Here is a 25,969-nt window from a genome sequence, read left to right as displayed (position 1 = left end):
GGATACCTGATCCTATAGCCTGTTATAAAGATGTTATAATACTGTAAGTATGTTTGAAAAAAAGCAGAAAGGAGAAAAATCCATGGCTGGACCTGGGAAGCTTCGAACTTGCCACCATCCAATTTATGCTCAAACACTTACAGTAGTCTGCCAGGTGGTCAGGGTGTTTTCTTGTTATTTATATCCATAGGAAATCTGGAGAGTGACTTACTATCTCAAAGTACCCCATTTGAAACATTGTTTTGTACAATATTGCGAAGGAATGTGCATGCAAATGTACACTTGTTTAATGGCAAGTTAATTAAGCCATACAATTTAGAGCTTTCATTTCACTATCATTACTGATATTAAACTCACCTTTTGTTATGCTGTGTAAATACTTTACAATAAATACATACTTTATTCAATGGGAAATACCAAACTACACATGTACATAGGCTTTTTGCTAAAACACTCAAGTACCTATAATGGTCATCTATAGCATATGACTGTAGTTAGGCCTGAATCAGAGATGACGTTCAAAATTTTACCCAATATGCTTCAAGAATTTCCCAAATTTTTCACCTATTGTGCTCTCTAGTGTTTCCATTATGCTTGCATTATGCTCCTAGATTATCTTGGAATATTTTAATCAGTGACTGCTCTATTATAGAGTATTTCACTACAAGGTGACTGTTCTATTAGAGAGTATTGATCTAAGGAGCTATTATGTACAATGCATTTGAGTGCTAAGTGCTCTATTGCAGTTTGCAGCTTCCACTGACTGCTCTATTGGGGAAAAGACAGTGTATATTAAAGTTAGGAGCATAAATTACAATATACACCGAATCCCGTCTCAAGTGAGTGTACAGGTATGTGCCTTCTAGGTTCAAACTATACTTCATAAATAATAAACCAGCCACACTGAATTGGCATAAGAACTTCATTAGCTCCTTACAAATTGTAATTGCATATACTACAATGAGCTTCTCAGAGGCAATGATTGTGGAGGCACAAAGGATTATCTAAATAAAATTGTTTACATCACTTTTAAATCAATTGGTATTTTTCAGTTAATTGTCCAGAAGGTTGTGAACAAGTGCCTTTGTGATTCAGGATAACCTTCTCTGTACAGTTTCTTTGTTAGAAACAAACTTCATTGTAAACTGTTCTATGTGGGGTGGAATCTGTTATAAGTATATCATGTACAAGTTAAATATTCTAGAAGTACAGTATACGGCCACATCAAATGGCATACACCACAGAGTAAATTACAACAACCCATGCATTATGCTTCACCAGTTCCTTTCAGATGGGGGGGAGGGGGAGGACATGATGTCACAATTTGCATAATTGAATTGAATTCCAATGATAACTACATGATGAAAAACTAACTTACCAACTACTTGCATCATTGTAGATGCCAAAGTCAGTACAGATATGTCACACAAATGTCACATCCTCCCCCCATTCCTTTCCATAGGCATAGTAAAAGAACTTGGCCAAAAATATAATTTTAAGTTGTGAGATTTACGTACTGCACTACTAACAGGTATGATTATCTGGTTTCTTTATATGCTACACCATACAGGATTTAATTGTGAGATTTATTTTAAATAACAGTCTTAAAAATGCATCCACTGAAACTGTACATACTGTAAGTAACATAACTGAAAATTTAACTTTGATATCTAAATAATATTATGGCCTTTTATGCTTTACCCTTATGTGTCATACACATAACACACATTATGTGTAACTTTGAATGACACTGTTACAGTAGTACAAAAATTATATCCATAGGTAGTCTACAACTGTATGTATACATTAAAGCGTTGCCTTGCTTGTGCTATATGAAAAATAAAGCATGAGGCGCATGGCCTCAATGCTAACAAAGCAAGAGGCAAAGATTTATGGAACGTTCTAGTCATGTAGCTTCACCATACACTAGGACTTGTAATTAATATGCGTTGCATGAATTATTAGCAGCCTGAATGCATACATACTAGTAACTCACGCATAGTTCACCATAGTTTGGCATAGTAGACATCCATTGCGTATTTTTGCAGGTTTGGGTCATAACCCATGATCGATTGTATTGTGACACATGGTGAAGTATTTCCGTGATATCTCCAAGTCTTGCCCGTTTACATTAACAAACGTAACAGCAACATTACCTTCTCACTCTCATCATCGAAGCATTTAGGTAAAGCAGTCCAGTGGTAGAACTCGTATGTATTGGCTGGGGTGACTGACCACTCAGAACGGTGAGGGCTATACATCAAGCCTTTATAGGTTTGGGTGATTAGTCATACTGGTGTAAGTGCCGTGGGCCATGAGCCTTCACTAGAGCATGTGGGCAACTGTGCTTTATTACACCGCAAAGAGTACTTTATTGTACTAAAGCCCTATTTGTAGTGTAATGAAGCATTCTTTGTGGGCAATAAAGCACTCTTTTCCCTAAAGTGTACTTTGTGACATTTAAAGTACACTTTTCCCTTTGATCTCACCCACGCAAAGTTATATTATAAGTATTACATAACGCATTTCACAAGTGCTAAATAAAATTACAGCATAGAGTTATTTCTTATTCACTCCCTACCAAAAACAGTCCTATCAGTAAGGTGAAAATATGTTCATTCCCAATGGTTTTGTACTGGAACAAGCATGTTTATGTTCCTGAATGGGTGATACTAAATGTATGGGATATTTTAAAGCCTCATATGTAACTCAGCTTGTATTTAAGTACTTTAGATAAACAGTTCCAGATTGAAAGGGCTTCACAGCACTACTAAATGCTTGGGCCCATGTAACAAAATTTATTAACAAGAAAAAAGTGGTAAGGAGAATTTAGAAGAGTGGGCGAAATACAAATATAGCATGAGGCAAAGCTGAGCACTACACCTAAAGACCACTTTTTAAGTGCTATATCTTTTTGTTTACAGCTTTGCCTCATGCTATATTTGTATTTCGCCCACTCTTCTAAAGATTGAATGCATCACAGAGATCTTCTGCAGTGCTTTCTCATCTAGCTGTGCAGTGATTCCTTCTCCAGTACTTTGCTGATGAAAAATACTAATTACCTCCATAGAGTACTGCAGTAATGTACACCATTTCATGTAGAATTGTTCTTTCACTTTGATTCAATGTTCATTAAATTAATAAGGTTCAAAAACTAAAGCCTACAGTAATATAATGCTTCCGAAGCATTTTGGGAATTCAAGAACAAACGTACATAGAGTGTAATTATACTGATTACTTGAACTATTTAAATTTACAACACCATTCCTCAATATTGAAAATGAAAAAAGGCAGAAGTTGCATCCTCTGCTGTACTTAGCACCATCAGCACAGAGTGTAACCTTGATGTGACGATTCTCACTGTAATAATCTGGGTGTTCTGCAATCTGTAAAATTTCAAGTGTTGTGTACATTTCATGGATTTAACTGACAAACCTCTTTCATAGCAACTTACGTAGTTGAATAACTTTTTAAAATCAAACTGTACACCCTCATCCTTGCCAGGCGTTTTTGTGATTTTTGGCATGCTTGTATTAACAACCTTCTTGAAAGCCGGAACCTGTATACACATTACGCACATAAATATTTTAAAGCGGATATTCTCGTACTATACTATTATAATTAAAATCAAGCATTAAAAGTGATGAAATAGATTAATCGATAATTATAAATTACAATGTTATAGCTGTATATCATAATACAAAGTACATTGGTATTTTTGTAAAAGGATACTAAGCAATTTTAATTATTCATCGGGAGGCCTATATAAAGTAGCTAAGTCATTTACAAACCTTATAAGTACGTGGTAGTTTTTTGAACCTTTTAGTTAGTTCGTGGTAGAAGCTTATCAGTACCCCATGCTTCAACATCAGGTAATTTATCAAAGCTGTGACACTTTCACTAATGCAGTCATTCTCAAGTGTAAGTTCATTGACCATGATATCAAATTGTACATTACTTGTCATGGTTTCAAACTGTGCTGTGGTTATCTTCAAGCCAATCCTACTTAGATGGGATGAAAGAGCATGTAGAATCTTGGTTATTTGCTGCTTTCTTCTTCTCTTTTGTCTCTCCTCCAATGTTTCAAATGGATTTCCTGTATATAATATACATAAATCTGTAGTGTTTCAGTTATTTCCATGCTTTATTAATACTTATAGAACTTTGCGTGGGCGAGATAAAAGGAAAAACTGTACTTTAAATTTCATAAAGTACACTCTCAGCCGGCCAACAGTGCTTCATGACCACAAAGAGTGCATTATTGCACTGCAAAGAGTGCTTTATTGAATAAATAAAGCACTCTTTGTAGTGGCAATAAAGCACTCTTTGTGGGAAATAAAGCACAGTTGCCCACGTGCCGTAGTGCAGGCTAGTAACCTGCAGGGTTCACACTAGTACAACTAATCACCCACAAGGCTGATAGCCTCGCTGCGCTTAGTGATCAATCACCCCAGCCAATACAAGTTTTACCACTGGATTGCTTTTATAGACATACCTAAATGCTTCGATGATGGGTGGGAGAAGGTAATGTTGCTGTTACGTTTGTTAATGTAAACGGACAAGTTCTGGAGATATCACGGAATTATTTCACTGTGACTCACAACAGAATCGATTGTGGGTTGCGAGCAAAGCCTGCCAAAATACGCGATGAACGTCTACCATGCCAAACTATGGTGATATACATGTGAGTTACTTTATTAAACTAGTTCATGTGCGTTCAGGCTGTTAATAGTTCGTGCAATGCATGTTAATTATGAGTCCTAGTGTATGGTGAAGCTACATGACTAGAAAGTTCCATAAATCATTTAAAGCATAGCCGCGAGTGCTATATGAAAAATAAAATACTCGGCCGCACGCCTCGTACTTTATTTTTCATATAGCTATGCTTTAACATATACGTATGTGTGTTTAAAGCTGGGCTTTAAGACAAGGATGACCTGTCCTACTGCATTTTAGTGTTGGACAGTATGGCATTTTTGATCCCGGTATTCAGTATTGAGAAAATATCCCAGTGTCCGGTATTTCACAGTATCCTGGCATTCAACTAATAACACTCTTTTAATCAACCTGGTATTGCTTTATGTGAGATGTTAGTCAAGTGTTAATCTGTAGTTACTATCCACCAAAGTTGGATATATACAGACTGTAGCTTCATACCGGCATGTCATTACCTGCATTGCATGGGGTTACTGTTTACTAACTATTCTAAATAAGGTAAGGTATTTTTTTGTTTGTTTGTTTGTGTTAGATATTCTTGAGAGGAGTCCCAGGGTATAAAATGTCCCATAGTTCACAAAAAGTCATCATCGGACAACAACCCCAGTAGTGAGGATCATCTAGCTGTGTGTGGACTAAAAGTACTTGCATGAGAAATAATAGACTTCATGTAGATTAGAATGTATATATTTATATTATTTGTAATATGTTACCGAATGCTATGCTTACTGAATCAATGAATGAATCAATGAATGCTTACTGCAACTGTACCATGTGCTTTGTATTTGACCTCCTTATATTGTCTGTTTATGCAACATGATTTTGTACCGTGTGCTTTAACTGTTACATGTATGTCACCCTTTGTATGTCCTTATAAGAGTGTTTGCAACATAGCTCTTTTATTGTTTGCAACATAGCTTAGTTGATGAACAAAGTTTCAGAGTTATATGTTTCTCAAGCACTGAATCATGTTCTTTCAGGTTCAAAGAACTGGATGTGTGTGGAAGACCCCTTTAATACGGTCACATTTTTTGTCGAAGTAGAGATTGTTGATGGAGTTGAAGGATTTGTGTGCTCTGTTGTCATAAGGTAGGTTAGTAGACGTGATAAAATTTCAGTGTTGCAACAACCTCACATTTATGTGGAGTTCTAGTGTATAACATGAGTTGCATTTATAAGATAGAAAAGTAGTAGTGGGTAGCTAGCAGCAGTAGCACAGTGGTAGCATGCCTGCATAGAGCACCAGTAGTCCAAGTTTGAGCCTCAGATGAGTTTTGTGGTTTTTATCTAAGTTTTACTGTTAGTTCAACAGTGAGCCCAGCTGACTGAGCCGACTTTCAATTCAGTAACCACTGCCTTATTTATAACAGGAGTATATATTTCAGTATAATTCTTTCGTATTAGCGATAAAATGTTTTCCTAGCATATAGGAATGTGTATGTTTTTTGCCTCAAAAAATGGTGGATGTGTCATTGTGATGATGTAACAAAGTGCCATGCCTTAGTGAGCACAAGGTATATAGGAGATACTTATGGGATAATTTATTTTTATGTTTTTAAAGATATAAGAACTGGCCTAATGGCATACCCCACCACACTGTACTAAGATGTTCCGTTTATAGGTTTTGCCTAACCTTACACCTACAAACAGAACCTACTGAACAAAGAATAGAGTGAAGGGAGCTTACTGGGGGGGGGTTTCAATGTACATCCTGAACTCAGCAAATATGAAGTTAGCTGGAACAAGGAATGTAGGGTGTCCAGAGCTTGATATAGGGAGCCACAATTGCACACGATCAAAGACTTAAGCAACAGTTTCTTTACATTTGTAAAATCAGGAGCAGTTCAGCCCTAGGAGTATTAGCTCACTAAAGCCCCTAGTAAGAGAAGAGGCATGATGAACACGGGCTCAGAGAAAATGAAAAGGCCTTGGCTCGCACAAGGTCTATGAGTAAGTGTGTGGCTTCTTGTAAAATTCTATAGGTTCAGTTAAGTGTAATACATAGTATGCAGGCCAGTGTGGAGAAATAATTCTGGCAGTGTAGGGTGGGAATTAAATAGAACCCTTAAGCAAACAATTTCTAGCATGCTGGTACATGTAATTATAAGTATTAGCATTTAGCATGTTATCAAAATTTTTTCAGTGTAAAAGTAGGGATTTTCATGCTATTGTCAACCTCTGTTTGCTATGTTTTATTGCTTGGGTTACTTCAAGGTAGTTATGCTCTGTTATCTATAGCATAGATACAAGTATCATGCATGTACACCCCCAGCCCAGGGGTAGTGGAGCAGCAAAAAAAGTGTGTGTGTGTGTGGGGGGGGGGGGGGGGGACAGACTAGCTGTAAGTAAGGTGAAGACCAAAAAAGGTCACAACCTCTGACAATAGCTGCCCTCCACCAACAAAACTTTTTTTATCTACACAAACGTAGTGCTTGCTACACTGCTTCTCTGAATACTGTGACTAGAGTATCTGGATCTTGACTGTTCTATTAGAGTATTTCGATCTTTCCTTGCAAACTTTGTCCCAAAAAGTGGGCCATTGCCTATGACCCAGCTTCTATACCCAATCAGCATATCTCAAGTTGTGGGTGATCCATTGTAGTCTTAGGTCACTACTTGTTTTCTGTAGGCGAATCAATGGTTATTAGTGCAGCTATAGATGATGATTAGTAGGGGACAGATGCCACTTGTGAGTTTTTTCATGGCTTCAAGTTCAGTTTGGTGTGTTTTTGTTCAAATAATTGAAATGTTAAAAGCTCAGATACACCCTATAAATGAAGCCCAAATTCTCTAACAGTCGTTTCTACTGTTGTAGTACAGGGGCAGAGCTACACCCGGGCCTGCACTGGTACAATCATTGCTGGTGCCTGGGTGTGCTCGTAATTAATACACACAACTGCTATCTTTTTTGTGGCTTCAAGTTCAGTTTGGTGCATTTTTGTTCAAATAATTGAAATGTTAAAAGTTCAGATACACCCTATAAATGAAGCCCAAAATTCTCTAACAGTCGTTTCTACTGTTGTAGTACAGGGGCAGAGCTACACCCGGGCTTGCACTGGTACAATCATTGCTGGTGCCTGGGTGTGCTCGTAATTAATACACACAACTGCTATCTTTTTTGTGGCTTCAAGTTCAGTTTGGTGCATTTTTGTTCAAATAATTGAAAGTTAAAAGTTCAGATACACCCTATAAATGAAGCCCAAAATTCTCTAACAGTCGTTTCTACTGTTGTAGTACAGGGGCAGAGCTACACCCGGGCCTGCACTGGTACAATCATTGCTGGTGCCTGGGCGTGCTCGTAATTAATACACACAACTGCTATCTTTCTGGAGCATATTGTAAAGCTTTCTAATTGCTATCAAGCTATTAAAAATTGTGTATGCTAAGATTCCTGTCAATTTAGTAAGTAGATTTTATATAATGCCCAGCATTGCATGATAACATTAATATTTGAGTATGGCTTGAGAGTTAAAATGTTGGTGAAACCTCTCAGTGGACAGCAGTATTGGATATCAAGTAATTGTGATATTGTAATTGAGCAAAGCATTCGGTGTGTTCAAGTACATAGAGGTGATAGAAAAGTGAAAATGGGGCTAGAGTTTATTCTGAAGTACAGTATATTGTTATGCCTAATATCAGACAGCCAGAAGAGTGAAAAGAAGTCAGATAGTGAAGTTAGTTCATTTTTTGTTTTTGTTTTAGCTTCCATATTATTCATGCAGTAGTATCTTTGGGGACAGCTTGACCTTACGGTGACCAAAAAGCTAGCTACGTCCCTGTTTTAGTACTAAACGGAATTTTCAATCAATTGATGGCTGATAATGGGGGAGCACTGTTTGGTAATACCATTTGTAATTTTTGTCACTGTTTAGTTAGTATGGCTTCACTACTGGGATAACGTATGACACAGTTGCAGCCACTCTGTCTCAGTTATAACCATTTGCTGCTACACTGGGATCAAATATAGGTGTTTAATGTACACCCCAGCTGAATATGTAGTAGACCTTGTGTCAGCTCAAATTTAAATATTACTATTTACACACACCGGGTATTTCCTTTCATAGTCTCTTGTTTACACATGCAATCTTTAAATGTGACCAGATTTTACTGAACCGATCCAAATCGCACATCAGGCAAAATCAAACTAACACCACCAGTGGATAGCTACACTATCGTACTACAAGTTTTGACCCTCAGCACTACTCAAACTACACGAGGCTGGTTTTTACACACGTCTTTTCTGGGTGGTGTGGAGTGCTCAAATGGCGGTTTCAGGCCTTGTGAAGGACCTGGCTTGGCAAGAATCAGTGGTTTACTGGTGGACAGCCTTATAATGTTGGCCAGACGTGTCACAGAGTTCTCTGTTGATTTTGCTACATATCAGCTACTAAGGAGCCAGCACAGCCCTGTAATCTCGTGTCTGGACTCCAATCGTGGTCTGCCTCCATTTTGAGGTCTATCTCTTGCCCTCCCCGTCACCCCCCAGCCTCCACCCCTTTGTGAGCACTCGTGATACTACTTCGCTCGTCCAACTGCTCAGATTTTCTATCTTATTTGGCGGGAAATTGTACAAGCAGCTACAAGTACTGGAAGTTGCTTGAAAGGTAACAGATTGATGCATCTTTTGTGTAAATTTCATACGCGTGCTTGCTATCCTTGGAGAGTTATGCTGGCTTCAATTCTTTAAAACCGTTTATCTCGGAACTTCTAATGTGCGATTTGGATCGTTTTTTCAAAATCCAGTCACAAATTGTGATTTACATAAATTTACAGAAAGCTCCTTGAGACTGCATGTTAGAGGAGGAAGAAGTGAGAAGAGGATCATGAACAGGTAGCTAGCAATACTTCTTGAGTCATGTGTATACGTTGTCACAGTATAGTGTGCACCTATAGACTTCCAGTTGTGCAACCTTAGCGGATAAAAATATGTCAGAAAAAAAGTGTCAGTTAACTTACTCTACAAGAACACCCAGGAGACAGTGAAGTAAAAGAAAATATTTTGTGTATAATGATGAATGTACATTAAATTTGTATACGTCTAAGAATGCTACCAAGTGTGGTCACCTGATAGCTATTTGAGACATGGACAGTTGCGCATTTGCTTCCACAGTTTACACCAGGTACACATCGTGGTCCACCAACACCAAAGTGGGCCAGCTGGGATTTGAACCTGGAACCAGATAGACGCCCTACCACACACATACAATACACAAAATAGTAATGTGGATTAGATTGTAGTTTAACGGTTTCTGTTTAATAAACTGAATTTTGACCACTGCTGATTTGTTATGTGTTTGTTTTATTACATGAGAAAAAGGTATTCAGGCTATTATATTGACACAGACACCTGTACACATAATCTAGCTTAGCTGGTTTCACCTGGATTACTAGCATAATATAGCACTGTAATAGTCCTTCCTAATCATTGAATAGTTTACATGTGATATAAAAATGTGACCCACTGAATGAAACCTGCTGTTATTCCTCAGATTCCATTTTCTTGAATCTCTGTAATTTACGGAAACAAGAGTGGACAGCCAAAGTTTCAGCCGTTTGCGACGAATGGTCTTGGAGTTATAGTGCTTGCAGTTGGAGCAGTGATTTGTACAGCAGCAATACAGGAAAAAAATTACAGGCACTTAGATAATCTACCATTGAAACAAGCTATGAAGATGGGACTGGGCTCAATCTGTGCACCATGAATTGGCACGTTTTCCTGTTGACAAAGAAGGCCATTCATCTAAGAAATGATGATGGTGAACGCTGTTTTTACTGTATCGTAAATTAACACCCATGACTCACATATCCTTTGCTGTGCTAACATGAAACAAAGATTTTCTTACTCTCTATGAACCAGTGGCGTAGCCAGACTTTTCACCATGCCTGGGCAATGGGTGGGCAAGCCATTTCCCATGCAACACACGTACACATGCCCATCTTCATATGGACATCAATATAACATTTTTAAAATGCATTATGTATCATCCTACACTACTGTATGCAAGATGACTAATATCAACCTAATAGAAGCGAACGCCTAGCTAGCTATTGGCCTTCTAACATATTACATACATCTAGCTACATGTGTCTTAATACCAGACTACAAAGATTCTTGAATTAAAGCACGAGGCGCTCTATCACGTGATGACTATGCTCTGCCACTACAGTTGTTACCCTAGAAAAGTGGAAACAAAAAGAAAAGAATTGCTGACTGAACAAGTACTCCATACCGTTTGAACTGAGCAGTATCCACACGGATAGATGGGTGCTAATTTCACAAATATCTCTAGACTGCTTTGCCTCCCGAGTTTTGACCACACCAATAGCTACCGTGATCACTTAATCCAAATGTAAACCGTCCAGCCCACTATAGTGAAACCAATTCTTTGTCCTTCACTCCTTGCCACAATGCTGCGCGGTTTTTTGTAATCATGTGATCTTGCTTCTATTTATTGCCTCCTCTATTTGTGCACAATCACATTACTCGTAGGGAAAATCCCTTGGATAACCCCATCTCTGTTTAGCCAAAAAGGAAACCATTGGCGAAAATGGCACGGTGAGTATTGTATAAGTTGTGCAGTGACTATAGTTAAGTAACTTTAGCAAAATCTCGAGCTATCCAGCCCACGTCTTTATAATTACTCTAGGAGCTGATGGTGGGGCAAAGAAGTCTGACGCCCGGGCAATGCCCTGGCTTGCCCGGGTTTGGCTACGCCACTGCTATGAACAGGCAAATCCACTGTTGTATAGGTTTTGTTGATTTGAGCTTAATTTCAGTGCACACGAATACAATTAAAGCATGCATAAATTTTTCATGTAGCACACCTGTTTTTACTCAGTGTATTTCAATACAGTTTTACGGCTTTTGTGAAAACGGTTGGTTTTTGCTCAGCGGGTCACAAATAGTTATCTTCAGAGGTACACATTTATCTCATTACCAAACATCACAATAAACTGCCACGCAAAGTTCTAATCAAAATGTCAAATATTAAACTGCTGCTACACTCTACTTCATTTCTTATTTAGAATGTACTTGCCAGCAATAAAGGATTGATCACTGCACCACCAGTATCAAGCTAGGCAGTATGCACAGTACACAATTATATTCATATAGCCTACATTTTAACATGAATTTGCACAAAATTTATTAGTGGGAAACTGTAAGGACTTAGGAGTGTTAATTGTCTGTATCACATTTTGCTTGAGCAGCATATGTAGATACCACAACATTATTTTAAAGTGCTTGTGCTACTGGACTTCTGGATACCTAGCTGTAACTTCACAGTGGGTTGACTCATCATAATGGTCAAGTGTATACGCTATAAATCTTTATATTCTAGTTACACAAACACAAATGCCATTATAATGACCACATCCTTAGATAGGCTAGAGGCTGACTCTAATACAGCAATCACCACACACCTGTAAAGAATAATGGTATCACAGTATGTACCGAGCTATGCTGTAATATCATCATTCATCTCTTGTTTCAGTACTTTTTATAGCTTGGATTCCTTAGATTAACAATGCTAGTGAACTCTTGTAAGGGAAGAAGTAACTAGTTACACCACACCAGGATTCCTCGTGACCATTCATGCAGCCAAGGCTTAATTTTTCTTGCTGCTGCCTACCACGCCATTCTCAAGAAATAGTCCACTATATGTGACTGAAACTAACTAATCTGGCAGCACCAACTTGTCATAGAGTAAGGATCTGGTGACCATAATATATGATCTATCAATATATGGAATTCGAATGTATGTCCAAACTGCGTGTAACAACAAATCCTGTTCAGGCTGGTGAAGAAAGCACGAACTTCATATTTCTCAACATAATTCTTTACAGTGTGTGTATCTCAGAAGTCTCACTATAGTTGCTTTCCAACTATTCTGAATTCACCCACCATGTTATTTAGCGCAAACAATGTTTTACATTGCAAATAGTAGTTTAAACTGGATACTGTGATTTGATTGGTTCTACCACTATAGTGGTAGTAGCACAAGTACCATATACTACGGTCACCAGCAGAGGAGGTTGGTCACGTGTCATAAGCCTATGATATAAAAGCATGCAACCAAGCATTGTTCTAGTTTGTTTAGCAGCTAGGAAAGTAGCGCATTATACTGAGAAGGTTTGTAAGGGTGGTGAGATGCTCTGGTATGGATATACAGTTGGTCTTTTAGAATAATAAGAGGTATGAAGGTTGAATTAGTTCAACCCTTTTTTGAGACCACGAGATGAATGACGACACGTGACAACCTCCTCTGGGTCTCCAGAGGGTGTCACTAAAATGAGGAATGGAAAATTAGGAAACTGGAAATAGGAAATGGCTCTATGGAGTAATTTTGTCGTATGGTCTCTTCCAATGCAGTGGCTATACTGTAGCCTGATTTAAAATGACTGCTTTATTAGAGTATATAGAAACAGATCACAGCCCAAGTAGATAATGTATGACAACTGAAAAATTGAAGTACTGTATCATGATCATGATTATAAATTGATGTACTACAAGCATTGCAAGGTGTAGCAGGTAGCATGGCTGCTTGTACGACTTGTACCTTCACTGACGCCCACTTGCTAGCAATACTGCCAATATGAGAAATGCATTCCTAGAGAAATACTTGTTTCCCATTTCCTCATTTTGGTTTCTTAATTTCCCATTCCTCATTTTAGTCACACCCATCCCCAGACCCTTGCTCTAAAAGATGGGGAGGGCGCTACCAGGCAGGTATACATCATGTGTCACAAAGTGGCTAACTTGCTTTTACGATAGATTTTAGAGGCGCGTACGCCTCTAAAATCTATGCTTTTATGCGCCTATCAATGTAATGCCCGACTACCACTGATACGGGCTGAGGGTGGGGAAAGGTCGGGGGTGGTGGGGGGATTGATCGTTAAATTTCCCCGACATAGTGGGGATTTTTCTTCGCTAAAGAAATCCACTCAGACAGCGGAGATGTGTGCTTAGTTAGGAAAGAGTGTCTCGGGTGCTAGCTATTACGTTCATACTATCCACTCGAACTAACTCATCACTATAGACCAACGCCACACGACCGTACAAATCCCCTCCTAACCCCAGTATTCCCGGGGTCTGCAGGCCGAGACTTGGTCGGGGTTTGTATCGCCAGTACTGCCCCAGTAGGTGGGGAATTGTAATTTTCAGAAATGCAAATCCCCACCCCCCCTACCTCAGCCCGTATTAGTGGTAGTCGGGGATTACATTGATAGGTGCATTACAAAAAGTAAGCTAGCGTTCCCTTACAAATATTAAAACTAGACGAACCTGTTGTACTTTCCTAAATCAATCGATGTTTCAGCTCGCATCTCAGGTGATTGGCAGGCTGTTGGCATCGGGCCTCTGGCGATCGCGTATCTCCTGTTCTCGAACGCCGACCACGTAGTCTCGCGCAGCCAGACCACTATTTCTCCCCACGGCGCTTATCGATTAGAGATTATAAGCGCCTGCTCGAAATAGGTCTCACCGGCTGAAACTGAATTGATTCATTATCACACTAAGAAAGCGTCTTGATAGCTTCATATAATCTTGATCAGTGCGTAATTAACTGAGCACGTTTCAACAGACAGCTGCAGCTTAGCCGGCAGTGACTACCCTTTAAAGCTAGAAGAATAGCTACCTACAGAATCAGTGCAACTTTCAGTCCAATTGTTTTACACAGTCAGGTAGTTCATAATCAGCTAATAGGGGTAAGCTGATCTCGCTATATAAAAAAACTGGCAAATATTAAACTGTCATACAAATAGACCGATCGCTATAACCTCAGTTTTTACCCATGTCATCTATTTGGCGTCCTTGTGAAAACGCTATACTATATACTAGCTATCATTTCTTAAAAGGTGTACAAAGGAATTTGGCATTTGGAATTAAACTAATTCCAATTACCTTAGCAATAAGCTCTTCGCGTGCGATTTAACACACCAACTGCTGATTGCCTTTCAGCTCTGATTTGAGAATCATGATGGTGGGGAAATGCACGCATCCAGTCCTTTTACCCGTCCCTTTACTTGCGCAGGTGCTAGTAGACATTTATAAGTGCCTCTTACATCGCTGTATCATACAATATGTGTCTTCCTCTTTACGATCACTTTCCTCCAAGTCTATATGGTGAGCTTCAACAGCAAACTTCTTCATCGATCGAGCTACTGCTGCTACTGATTAATGATGTCTCTTCGTCTGGCCATAGATCCTTTACACCCTATGGTATGGCATAAGCCGGAATCTCTTGTGGCGGTGCCAAGTCGAGGTAATGAAACTGTTCGATTGCAATGTTCGCAATATACCCAAGCTCTCTTTCGCCGTTTCCTGTCACTCTGCTCGGTAGACATTCTTTAATACAATACTAGTAGAATCGTGACACTTTAACGAAACTCGTAATAGACGCTTTGCAAAACCACGCCCTCTTCGTAAAAAACTATGGAAACCACTTATCCGCCATTTTGATTGGGGCTTACGCAAAAGTTAAAAGTACAGGGACTAATTGACAACAGTGCAACGCAGCTAGCGATTGCGCTTTACTCCAATGCCTCATAACTGCTGCGTTCCTCTCTGTCGTAAGAAAGGTTACAGAAGATGTATAGTTGATGGTAAAGAAACAAAGGTATCGTTTCACAACTTACCGGACGCCTCAAAGACTGATCTAAGAAAACGCTGGATTGTAGCTATTCGCCGTGACATTGGTTAGTACATACGTAGCGGGTAGCTGGCTAAGTCCAGTCTGTTTAGAGCTAATCTGCACATTGTTGTTGCTTGTTCCAGCTAGTTATTATATAGCTATTTGTCCTGGATAGGTAAGGATTTTCAGCCAGGACAGTGGACCAAGATATGTTCTCTGCATTTTGAGCCCAAAGATTTTTATAACTTTTGGAGCCAATACAGAACTTTGAGGGAAGATACTGTGCCATCCATTTTCCCATTTGAGCCAGTCACGGCAGTCAAAACCAAGCAAGGAAGAACAACAAGAGCTTCCTGTGGAGAAGTTGGTCACCATAATCCTGATGCAGAGGCAACTGACTCAGAGTCTGATTCTAGTAGTGAAGAGATGAGAGTTCAGTGCACAAGCAGTGAAGCTGCAGGCAGTGGCATACAGCAGGATGATGTATATAAAGTGTGCAATTGCAATCAGTATGTACAGGGTACAAGTCCAGTACCTAAAAAGAGAAGTTACTGAAGCTAATGAAGAAATTAGAAAGTTAAAAGAGCAACTTGAGGAAACACAAAAGCATGTTAAAGAAGCACAAGATAATATAACTAAGTTGAACCAGTGCCTGAATGAAGCAAGAGCAGAATCCACCAAATACCAGCAGCTAGCTGAGAAGCGAAAATTTTGTTTTTCAAACATTGAGAAATCTGACAAGGATGTTCATTTTTACACAGGATTACCATCAGCCAGTGTATTGTATGAGCTGTTGGATTATTTAAGTCCAGGAAGAAAACGATCAAATATTGTTTACCGTGGTACTGCTCAGCAATGGACAAATGATGAACAGAAAGAAATGGAACCTAGCCAAGCAAAGTGGAGGGACCATGCAGACTCAGCAGCTATAGGGCGTCCGAGTGCTTTAAACCAAGTTGATGAATTATTTTTAATGTTGGTCCGCTTACGATTAAATCTGAATGAGCAAGATTTGGCAAATCGCTTTGAAATTTCAGCATCAACAGTTTCTCAAGTGTTTATAACCTGGATAAATTTTTGTTATCTTTGTTTGGGTTTACTACCTTGCTGGCCAGGCCGATCTACAATTCAAAGCACAATGCCAGCTTCATTTAAAGAGCTGTATCCTCACACAACAGCAATATTGGATGCAACAGAAATTAGAGTGAACATTCCTTCCTCATTGCTATTGCAATCCCAAACCTACAGCAATTACAAATCTGCTAATACATTAAAAGCACTCATTGCTATTAGCCCAGATGGACATGTCATCTTTGTTTCTTCACTCTACACTGGATGTATCTCTGATACTCAGTTAGTTGAGCGATCTGGATTTCTGAGTTTGCTGCAGGAAGGTGATGAAGTGATGGCAGATCGTGGTTTCACTATTGAAGACTTGTTGCTGCCACTTGGTGTCAAGTTGAATATTCCACCATTTTTAGGTGAAAGAGACCAAATGGAAGCAGGTGAGGTGGTCGAAACTCAGCAAATTGCATCTCTTCGCATTCACATTGAAAGAGCAATCCGTCGAGTCAAAGAGTTTGATATTCTCTCTAGTGTAATGCCTGCCTCAGTTGCCTCCTCAGCTAATCAGATTTGGACAGTGTGTAGCCTTCTGACTAATTTTCAAAACCCTTTGATATCTTGTTAGGTATTAAATTATTTGTATGCTTATTGAATCTGTGAGAACTACAAATGGTACAGATGTTCAGTAGTTGATTAATAATTTGTTACAAATAATTGATTTTAAATTAACTAATGTGAATTACTACTACTACTAATAATATAATAGTTACATAGTATCAGTTGAATCCACACTATCACATGCCTTAGGTAGGATATAGCTGAAGTAAAATTCAGTCAACTTGATCTGGGCTGTGTCCCAAAATTCATAATCAAACTGTATTCTTTCCACTGTGTGGTTTTTAAATGTGTATATCATGAAATCACACCACTGAACTTTGGCCAAAGCCATTTGTCCTTGTACTTGATAAAAATGCTTATAACTATGTTTCAGAGTTACTCTACCATTATGCATCTCTGCAAAAAATTTTGGATCACTAGTGGCTTCCTCTACTGTGGATAATCGATGAGTGTATGGGCACTTGATTTCCAGCAGTCCAACTGAAGATTCTGATGGATCAATTACTACAGCATCTGGTGAAGCACCAAGCCATGGAAGTGAAAGATTAACAACTAATCCACAAATTTGTATAGTGAACCCTGTCTGTGCGGCATAAATGTTACGAGCCTTTCCTTCATTGTGGCATCCATGGCTCAGCTGAGTAGGCAGAGAGGCATAATCTTTAACTTCAAAAAATGACTTTATAAATGATTCTGTAGGAAGTGAGCGCCTCAGCGAAACACCACCAAAACGGGATGCTGTCACTCTTCCTCTTCTAGCAGCTTGCCACCTAGTTGATGAAGATTGTTGTCGGGTACTTTGCTCTAAACTATGAGCTTCCTCCAGTGTGACCCTCAGTTTGTCCAATAATAGCTTTTGTTGATCATCACTAATCTCAAATACACATGGTACATCATCCAACATAACTGTTGGTAGAGATGGCAGTGAAGGTGTAGCTGTGTGTTTCTGTCTGTCTTTCTTTTCTGTCTCTACTCCAAACTCTGGTATGAGAGAATACTCCCTTTTGGAGCAGCTCCAAAAAATGTTGCTATCATATGCTCAGCAGAATTTTGTGAAAGAATCTGAGCTAAAGCACTGGTTGGCTTGTATTTGATTAAGCCTTCTTTGAGTCTCAGTTGTTGTGCATGACTATATTCTTGCACTGCAGAGGCCCTTGCCTCATACAGGCTACAAACAGCTGTATTCTGCTTGCTATCCATCGCCACACCTTGCTTTGCCTTACAAAATGTGACATTCATCACAGGCTCTGCTTCAATGTGGATGGGCCGAGGCTTGTGCCATGTCTGCTGCATTTGTGTGCAGCACAGATCTTCTGGGACAGACTTGCACTTCATCATTGCATAATGAATAATTTGCTTTAACAAGCCAATAACCTGGCTACACATGCCAGCTTTCCCAGCCACACATGTACAAAAAGCCCTAGTCACATGACACAGATGCTGAGTTGTAATAGCAACTTTAACATCATGCATTGTAGCATGTTTCTTCTGACTATGGTAACACCGAGCTTTTATCCACACAACTTCATCTTTCAAACAAAACATGACATATTTTCCAGGAATATAGCCCTCCATAAAATACTGATGGCCTCTCTGCAAAGTGGAATAATCTATATTTGCTGGTTGACTGCTTGCCTTCTTCGTAGGCCTGAATTGCTTCCCCGAGGCCTGTAATTGTGTAAGGATAATGTCATCAGCGAGCATTGGAGGTAGTACTCCTTGTATCTGCTGTGTGTAGGGACTTTTTGGCCATGAGCATGAATGATCAGCACTGGATTGTGCCGCAGACTGCAGGTCAGAGTGTGAAGAATCAGTGGTGACAGCAGCTTGATGAGCCTGTGTGTATTTCTTACTAGGATCAGGATCTACTATTTTCTTGTCCCACCCATTATCAATAAAAGCTTTGACCCTACAGACATAAGTAAAAACTGTTCCATAAGTGTAGATTGTGATAGCTAGCAAATTGATTAGATAGCCCGTAGCTAGCTAAGTACATCGACAACTACATTCAATACAAGACATAGTACAAGGACAAGACCACAACTTGCACATTACACGGCAACATGCAGTAGCTAATGACGCAGTTCGGTAGCTGTAAGCTATCTCTACCACTAACCGTTGCACGTAATCACTCTTTGTCTTCAACTTGGACAGCCCCATAGCCCCGCGACAACGCAACCAAAACTTCAACTAAGCTATCTTAAGAGCTTCTGGGGATCGTCCTTCTAAGGAAGCACCAGGAATATCCGCTTCCGTAAACTCGGAAGCCATAACCGCAATATTTCACAATAATTATTACTCGCTCGTAGGCCCCAATCAAAATGGCGGCCAAGTGGTCTCCATGGTTTTTACGAAGAGGGCGTGGTTTTGCAAAGCGGCTATTGTCCATATACGAGGTTGAGTTAACAGTAGCACTTTAACGAACCCCGTAATTGTCCATATACGGGTATGAGTTCGTAACTTTTCGTAACTATCCCATTTCAATGCATAAAGACGGGCTAGCATTTTACCCGTAATTATTTTGATTTAAGCTGTGTCAACAACAGGCACCTACAATAGTATTGAGACATGTAGTGCACAATCTATCCCAATGACAAACATGGGTTATACTGCCAGCTTGGGACCACCTCCATTAATCCCAGCAACTCCCCAAGAAATCCTAGAATAATTAACTCACAAAGATCAGTCACTTCAACCTTGTTTGCTTCTCGGAGCTTGTATGAGGCACCAATGAACACACGGAGCCATGTTATCTCAAATCCACTGATAAATGCATTACCAACTATGTCTACCAGAAATGTGTATGAGCCACTTTCTGCATCAGGGCTTAGTTTTACAACTCCAGTGATATCAATGCACTCGACTATTCCATCACACTAATCTCAGATAGGGTCCGCAACGCGAAAAATCGATATCCTCCAATCAACTATCTAACTATTGTCATGTGTTAGGCTAAGTGTAACTTGAATAACACCAGCGTGGCAGCCAAGTTTGTTACTTTCTTCTGATAGAAAACGATACAAATGTCTTAAAATCACGTGATTTTTCGCTGCAGCGGTTCGTAGGGTTCTTCGTATGCCACAATATTCACTCTCAACATTGTTCAAGTAGTCTATCATCAACTCAAAGTATTGGTGGTTTGATTTTATTGGTCAGTTTCTGGTGGCAGCACGATCTGTGCAGCTTTTTGACGACAGACAAAATGTTTCTTCCTCTGGAGCACAGGACAAGCAGAGCAGCAACTGCGCCGTGGGTCAGCAATGACCAGTACTAGGTAAAGTACCTGCATGCGGAGTATGGTTATAATTGAAGCTTGTTAGCCATCTGGCTGAGCCATCTATATGCTGAAATTCGGCCAAAATGACGCGATTTTTGCAAACAAATACCAGAATGGTTGATACATCAGTGAGACAGTCTCCAACAGCAAGGATACGAAGCTTATAAACACCTAACAATACGGCTATCTCGCCCAGTAAACGCATAGAGCAATCCAGTGCATGAAATAGGCACTCACGTGATTGAAACTCAAATTGCGGAAATACCCATGAAATCGCTTTCATTTCTGAATAGGAACCATGCGATGTGCTCCTTTTGTAAATATTTGTGTTAATTGTTCACTCAGACGTGGTTTGGGCCAGTGCAGGTGTGTTTTGTACTATGATGGTATCGTAGGAAAAGTCTTAAACTGCTGGGCTAGTCGAGATGCTGAACCTAACGTACACAAACTGATTGTCACTTGATTCCAAGTGATTTTAAGGTCATTGGAATAGATTATAGTTGTATTTTCGGAGATTTGAATATCAATCACGTGAGTGCCTATTTCATGCTTTGGACTGCTCTATGCGTTTACTGGGCGAGATAGCCGTATTGTTAGGTGTTTATAAGCTTCGTATCCTTGCTGTTGGAGACTGTCTCACTGATGTATCAACCATTCTGGTATTTGTTTGCAAAAATCGCGTCATTTTGGCCGAATTTCAGCATATAGATGGCTCAGCCAGATGGCTAACAAGCTTCAATTATAACCATACTCCGCATGCAGGTACTTTACCTAGTACTGGTCATTGCTGACCTACGGCGCAGTTGCTGCTCTGCTTTTCCTGCGCTCCAGAGGAAGAAACATTTTGTCTGTCGTCAAAAAGCTGCACAGATCGTGCTGCCACCAGAAAATGACCAATAAAATCAAACCACCAATACTTTGAGTTGATGATAGACTACTTGAACAATGTTGAGAGTGAATATCGTGGCATACGAAGAACCCTACAAACCGCTGCAGCGAAAAATCACGTGATTTTAAGACATTTGTATCGTTTTCTACCAGAAGAAAGTAACAAACTTGGCTGCCACGCTGGTGTTATTCAAGTTACACTTAACCTAACACATGACAATAGTTAGGTAGTTGATTGGAGGATATCGATTTTTCGCATTGCGGACCCTATCTCAGATGTTTGCCACCAGCCGTCTCCCAAAACTGACTCTACCAATGTTCTCCAGAGACCCCTTGACTTGGCAAACATTTTGGGATTTCTTTTATGTCTCAGTTCACGCCAATCCCAACTTGAGTGGCATTCAAAAGTTTAACTACCTTAAGGCACAGTTACAAGGAGATGCTGCCAGAACAATTGCCGGCCTCCCTCTCACAGATTTGAACTATGGACATGCAATTGCACTGCTTGAAGACCGATATGGCCAACATCACAAGATAGCGAAGGCTCACATACAAGCTTTCCTGGAAATGCCTGCTCCCTCAAACACTCTTGCAAGCCTACGGATTTTCTATGATACAGTGGAAAGCCACATTTGGGGACTGTCATCGCTTGATAAAATCAGAGCAATCATATGGTGACCTGCTGATACCGATCCTCATGGGAAAGCTGTCCACAGACATTCAGAGAAATCTAGCCAGAGAACATTCAAATTCAGCATAGAACCTTCCAGATCTAATGGCTGCAATCCTCAAGGAAATTCAGATCCTTGAATCTGGACTATGTGACCCACACAGAACTATGCCAAAGTCAATTGCAGCCTCACTTCTTGTGAACTCAAGAGATAACCCCAGCAAGATGCATGGTAACCCTGAAGGCAAGAGGAAACAGCAACGTGTGTTTTGTAATGGAGGTCATCCTGCTCACAACTGTGATGTGGTGACTGATTGCAAGAAGCGACTCGATATTGTCAAGGGAAGTAATTTGTGTTTAAACTTTCTGGCCCACCACAGGGTCTCCCAATGTCCTTCCAAATTCCGTTGCAGAAAGTGCAAGAAGAAGCACCACACTAGTCTCTGTAACAGTCAATCATCTCCTGAAATAGTAGCTGAGAAGAAGAGTACACCTGACAATGCACCAACAACCACTGCTGGACTCCTGACACCAACATCGTGCTGTGAGGCCCCCCAGAGTATGACATGCTTGCTCAAGACTGCTGTAGCACCCGTTATTGCTGGTAATATTAAGACCCAAGCAAATATTTTGTTTGATGAAGGGGCACAGCGTTCCTTTATTTCAGCAGAAATGGCCAGTGAATTACAGATCACCCCCACTTCCACAGCTGATATTGCAGTGGCCTCCTTTGGTACCACATCATCAACACCACAGAAATTGGGAGTTGCCACAGTATCAATAGAGACAGAGAGACAGAGTCTGTGAACTTATTTCAGTGTCAGTTCTGATTGTGCCGTCGATTGCTGCACCTATCCAAAACTCAGTGTCAGCTTCAGTTGACAATATGCCACACCTACACAACCTCAAACTGGCCCACCCAGTAACTTCTGAAAGAAACATTTCTATCTTGTTACTAATTGGAACTGATTACTACTGGATATTTGTCCAAGATCATATTGTCAGAGGCCAGGGCCCCACAGCTCAACAGTCAAAACTTGGCTACTTGTTGTCTGGACCACTTCCAGACACACTTTCAGGAAGCACTTCATCTACCCTTCTACACATCTCAACTACATTGAATCATGAAGACACCAAGTTGCAAAATCTCGACAATTTTTGGTCAGTTGAAGCAGTGGGAACAGATGCTCAGACATCATCTCCAGATTTGACATTCCTCCGATATTACCAGCAGTCGTCTATCACCCAGACCCCAGAAGGAATTTACATGGCAAAGTTTCCATGGAAGGTGAACAAACCTGATCTTCCTTCTAACCTTGCCACTTGCAAGGGAAGAACTGTTACATTAGTAAGCAAGCTTAGAAAGTCTCCTGAACTCCTACAATTATATGATGGCATCATCATGGAGCAAGAACAAAGAGGATTTATCAAGAGAGTGAACGATGATACTGCTGATGATGTACACTACCTACCACACCACCCGGTGAAGAAGGAGTCTGCGACCACTCCCATTAGAATTGTATACGATTGCAGCTGTCATGGAGGTGGAAAGTTAGCCAGCTTGAACGACTGCCTCACAATGAGACCACCATTTTTGAGCAATCTTAGCGCCATCTTACTACACTTTCGTATCTATGCTTTTGCCCTCTCTACAGACATAGAAAAAGCGTTCCTCCATGTCAAACTGCATCCATCAGATAGAAACTTTACTAAATTTTTGCGGCCATCAAATCTCAAGAATTCTGACAATGAATTTCAAACTTATTTTACAGTGGTTCCATTTGGAGCTTCTAGCTCACCCTTTATGTTTGGAGCAGTACTGAACCTACACCTGTCAAAATCTTCTACTCAAGTTGCAACTGATATGCGAGACAACATCTACGTTGATAACATTCTATCTGGTTGCAACACTGAAGCAGAGCTCCTAGCATACTACTCATAGTCTCATGATCTAATGAGCCAAGCTAAGTTCAACCTCAGATCATGGTTGACAAACAGCAAGCAACTGAAGGAAGTTACAAGGAAAGATAAAACCAGTGATCCTAACACAACTGTAGGACTCCTAGGCCTACGCTGGAACATAACCACAGACATGATCTCACTTTCTACAAGAAATCTTCCTGCTATCAACACGTTTGTTAACAAAAGAGACATACTGCAGTCCTCATCACAAATCTTTGGTCCATTAGGGTGGGTGACCCCAGTAACAGTAAGAACCAAAATTCTGCTACAAGAAATTTGGCAAACTAAACTCACATGGGATGAGCCTCTTCCAGACACGATCAAGGACAGATGGACAGCCATACTTGCTGATCTAAAGAACTACCAGACTTGCTTATACCAAGACCCTACTTTCCACCCAGTCAAGCAGGTATATACACATATCGATAATTTTTTGTATTTGCAGATGCTAGTACTAAGGCCTATGGAGCTGTGGTGTACCTCAACAGTAATGATGTTGTTTGTCTTGCTATGTCAAAGAACCGTGTAACCCCTATCAAATCCACTACTTTGCCAAGGTCAGAACTTATGGCTGCTGTTACCGCTACCAGATTGACTGAATTTGTTTGCTCCTCAATCCCACATGACCGACAACGGCTAAGAGTGCATTTCTGGATTGACAGCCAGATTGTCCTTCATTGGATACACCAGGGTACAAACCCTAAGCCATTCATTTCACATCGGGTTAAAGAGATCTGTGAAGCCTTTCCTGCTGCCATTTGGTCATTTACACCTTCAGCTGATAATCCAGCTGACCTTCTTACGAGAGGATTATCTACTGACCAGTTAAAGTCATCAAGACTATGGACACATGGCCCTGATTGGTTGCTCAATAGATCTGCTTGGCCTACCTGGTCACCTACCAGTATACTTCACCTACAAGCAGAAGAAGAAGCTTCACCTGGCAATCCACATACAGAGAACATTAGTGAGAGTGCACCATGTATCCTATCAATTGTAGGCAGGTGGGGTCTATTCTACAGAACGGAACAGAATGGAACGGAATTATGGACTAAACTTTGGAACGGAACACTTTCTCAAAATGAAGCCTGCAGCTTACCATTGCTGAAACTTCCCTTACAAGTTATCGACGGACCTCCAGCCGGTGATTAAACAAGTCCCAAGAAAGATAGAAACAATTAAAGGACTGATTGTGGGTTTCAGTCGGTTGTCATTAGTAACGAAGTATTTATTGTGGGATTAGCTGTCTCAGTGATGTTTATCTAAGAAGGGCAGTTAATGGATCGCTTATTTTCTCTAAAGCATACAGTATGTACCTTGTTTACGCTTAGTGTGACTATAGACTACAGTCTGGGGCCAGCATTTCAATCATAAATCAGTACACTGAATGTTGTATGCTATAAAGGAAACAAACAGAAGGCAATAGTGACAAGAAAGAGCCAGCTAAAGGAACTCAGCCAAAATGTAAGGAATTCTGTGCAGTGTGTGAAGCGCAATAATTCTGGCAGACTGGGCTGTGTGCCACAATGAGGCTAATTCTGTGAACATCACTATAAGTGCATGGATCCATTAACTAAACAGGTTGGATCTATGGTACAGAACAGAATGGAATGATGGACTAAACTATGGAATGGAGTGCTTTCTAAAATTGCGGCAACTCGTTGCTGAAACTATCCTCATTACAAGTTATCAGCAGACCTCCAGCGGCAACGTGTGATCAAACATACCCCTATTAAAGGATTGATTGTTAGTTTTCATTAGCAACAAGATTAGTCTTCTCAATGATTGTTTCTCTAGTAGTGCTCTTCAATTCATTTATTACAGGATCGTGTGGTTATTACTGGATATATACAGTATAGCTGATTGGATGATGTCATACAGTTAATTGTTTCTGCTGATATTGATGAGATAGTACAATATTTAGAAGGTTAATCAATTTCATTGGTTTCAGAGCATAATCACAGTAGAATTTCCTGATATTGTCTTAAGAAACCAGAAAGACACTGGTGTGACAGGAAAAGGCTAGTTGATCATAACTCGATTTTATTTAAACACATAGTACGTGGTATCACTTTCAGAAAGTTTAGACCACCAATGTGAAGGTTAATGAGATGCATTGATTCATCAAATTTTTGGACATTG

At 40.0% G+C, this 25,969-nt stretch overlaps 5 protein-coding genes and 2 long non-coding RNA genes across 7 annotated transcripts; 5 read left to right on the top strand and 2 right to left on the bottom strand.

Moving 5' to 3' along the window:
* Window positions 1-3,143: 3,143 nt before the first annotated feature.
* LOC136245877 (uncharacterized) lies at window positions 3,144-4,129 on the bottom strand. Its single transcript, XR_010696170.1, has 3 exons — window positions 3,792-4,129; window positions 3,436-3,559; window positions 3,144-3,386 (listed from the first exon to the last, which is right to left on the bottom strand). It is a non-coding gene; the product is annotated as an uncharacterized lncRNA (long non-coding RNA).
* Window positions 4,130-5,743: 1,614 nt separating this feature from the next.
* LOC136246874 (uncharacterized) lies at window positions 5,744-9,700 on the top strand. Its single transcript, XR_010696885.1, has 3 exons — window positions 5,744-5,805; window positions 9,490-9,547; window positions 9,597-9,700. It is a non-coding gene; the product is annotated as an uncharacterized lncRNA (long non-coding RNA).
* Window positions 9,701-15,858: 6,158 nt separating this feature from the next.
* Window positions 15,859-17,037, top strand: LOC136248151 (uncharacterized). Its single transcript, XM_066039966.1, has one exon. It carries the CDS (start codon window positions 15,859-15,861, stop codon window positions 17,035-17,037), a length of 1,179 nt encoding a protein of 392 aa, XP_065896038.1.
* A 141-nt stretch (window positions 17,038-17,178) lies between these two features.
* LOC136248150 (uncharacterized) lies at window positions 17,179-17,934 on the bottom strand. The gene has a single exon (XM_066039965.1). The coding sequence runs from the start codon at window positions 17,932-17,934 to the stop codon at window positions 17,179-17,181; it is 756 nt and encodes a 251-aa protein (XP_065896037.1).
* Window positions 17,935-21,471: 3,537 nt separating this feature from the next.
* Window positions 21,472-21,873, top strand: LOC136248149 (uncharacterized). Its single transcript, XM_066039964.1, has one exon. The coding sequence runs from the start codon at window positions 21,472-21,474 to the stop codon at window positions 21,871-21,873; it is 402 nt and encodes a 133-aa protein (XP_065896036.1).
* An 878-nt stretch (window positions 21,874-22,751) lies between these two features.
* On the top strand, window positions 22,752-23,807 carry LOC136248148 (uncharacterized). Its single transcript, XM_066039963.1, has one exon. It carries the CDS (start codon window positions 22,752-22,754, stop codon window positions 23,805-23,807), a length of 1,056 nt encoding a protein of 351 aa, XP_065896035.1.
* Window positions 23,808-23,819: 12 nt separating this feature from the next.
* On the top strand, window positions 23,820-24,979 carry LOC136248147 (uncharacterized). The gene is made up of 2 exons (XM_066039961.1): window positions 23,820-24,236; window positions 24,287-24,979. The coding sequence occupies exons 1-2, from the start codon at window positions 23,820-23,822 to the stop codon at window positions 24,977-24,979; spliced, it is 1,110 nt and encodes a 369-aa protein (XP_065896033.1).
* The last annotated feature ends 990 nt before the right edge of the window (window positions 24,980-25,969 follow it).

This window comes from Dysidea avara, chromosome 2 (assembly GCF_963678975.1).
Source record: "Dysidea avara chromosome 2, odDysAvar1.4, whole genome shotgun sequence".
In the NCBI taxonomy this organism is placed as follows: Eukaryota; Metazoa; Porifera; class Demospongiae; order Dictyoceratida; family Dysideidae; genus Dysidea; species Dysidea avara.
Note: the sequence above shows the minus strand (reverse complement) of the source record. Positions and strands in the feature narration are given on the sequence as shown.

Coding starts and splice junctions, on each gene's coding strand:
- LOC136248151 (XM_066039966.1), top strand. CDS start 15,859: ATGTACAGGGTACAAGTCCAGTACCTAAAAAGAGAAGTTACTGAAGCT.
- LOC136248150 (XM_066039965.1), bottom strand. CDS start 17,934: ATGTTGGATGATGTACCATGTGTATTTGAGATTAGTGATGATCAACAA.
- LOC136248149 (XM_066039964.1), top strand. CDS start 21,472: ATGTTTGCCACCAGCCGTCTCCCAAAACTGACTCTACCAATGTTCTCC.
- LOC136248148 (XM_066039963.1), top strand. CDS start 22,752: ATGCCACACCTACACAACCTCAAACTGGCCCACCCAGTAACTTCTGAA.
- LOC136248147 (XM_066039961.1), top strand. CDS start 23,820: ATGAGCCAAGCTAAGTTCAACCTCAGATCATGGTTGACAAACAGCAAG. Junction 24,237..24,286: donor CTTTCCACCCAGTCAAGCAG/GTATATACACAT, acceptor GCTAGTACTAAG/GCCTATGGAGCTGTGGTGTA.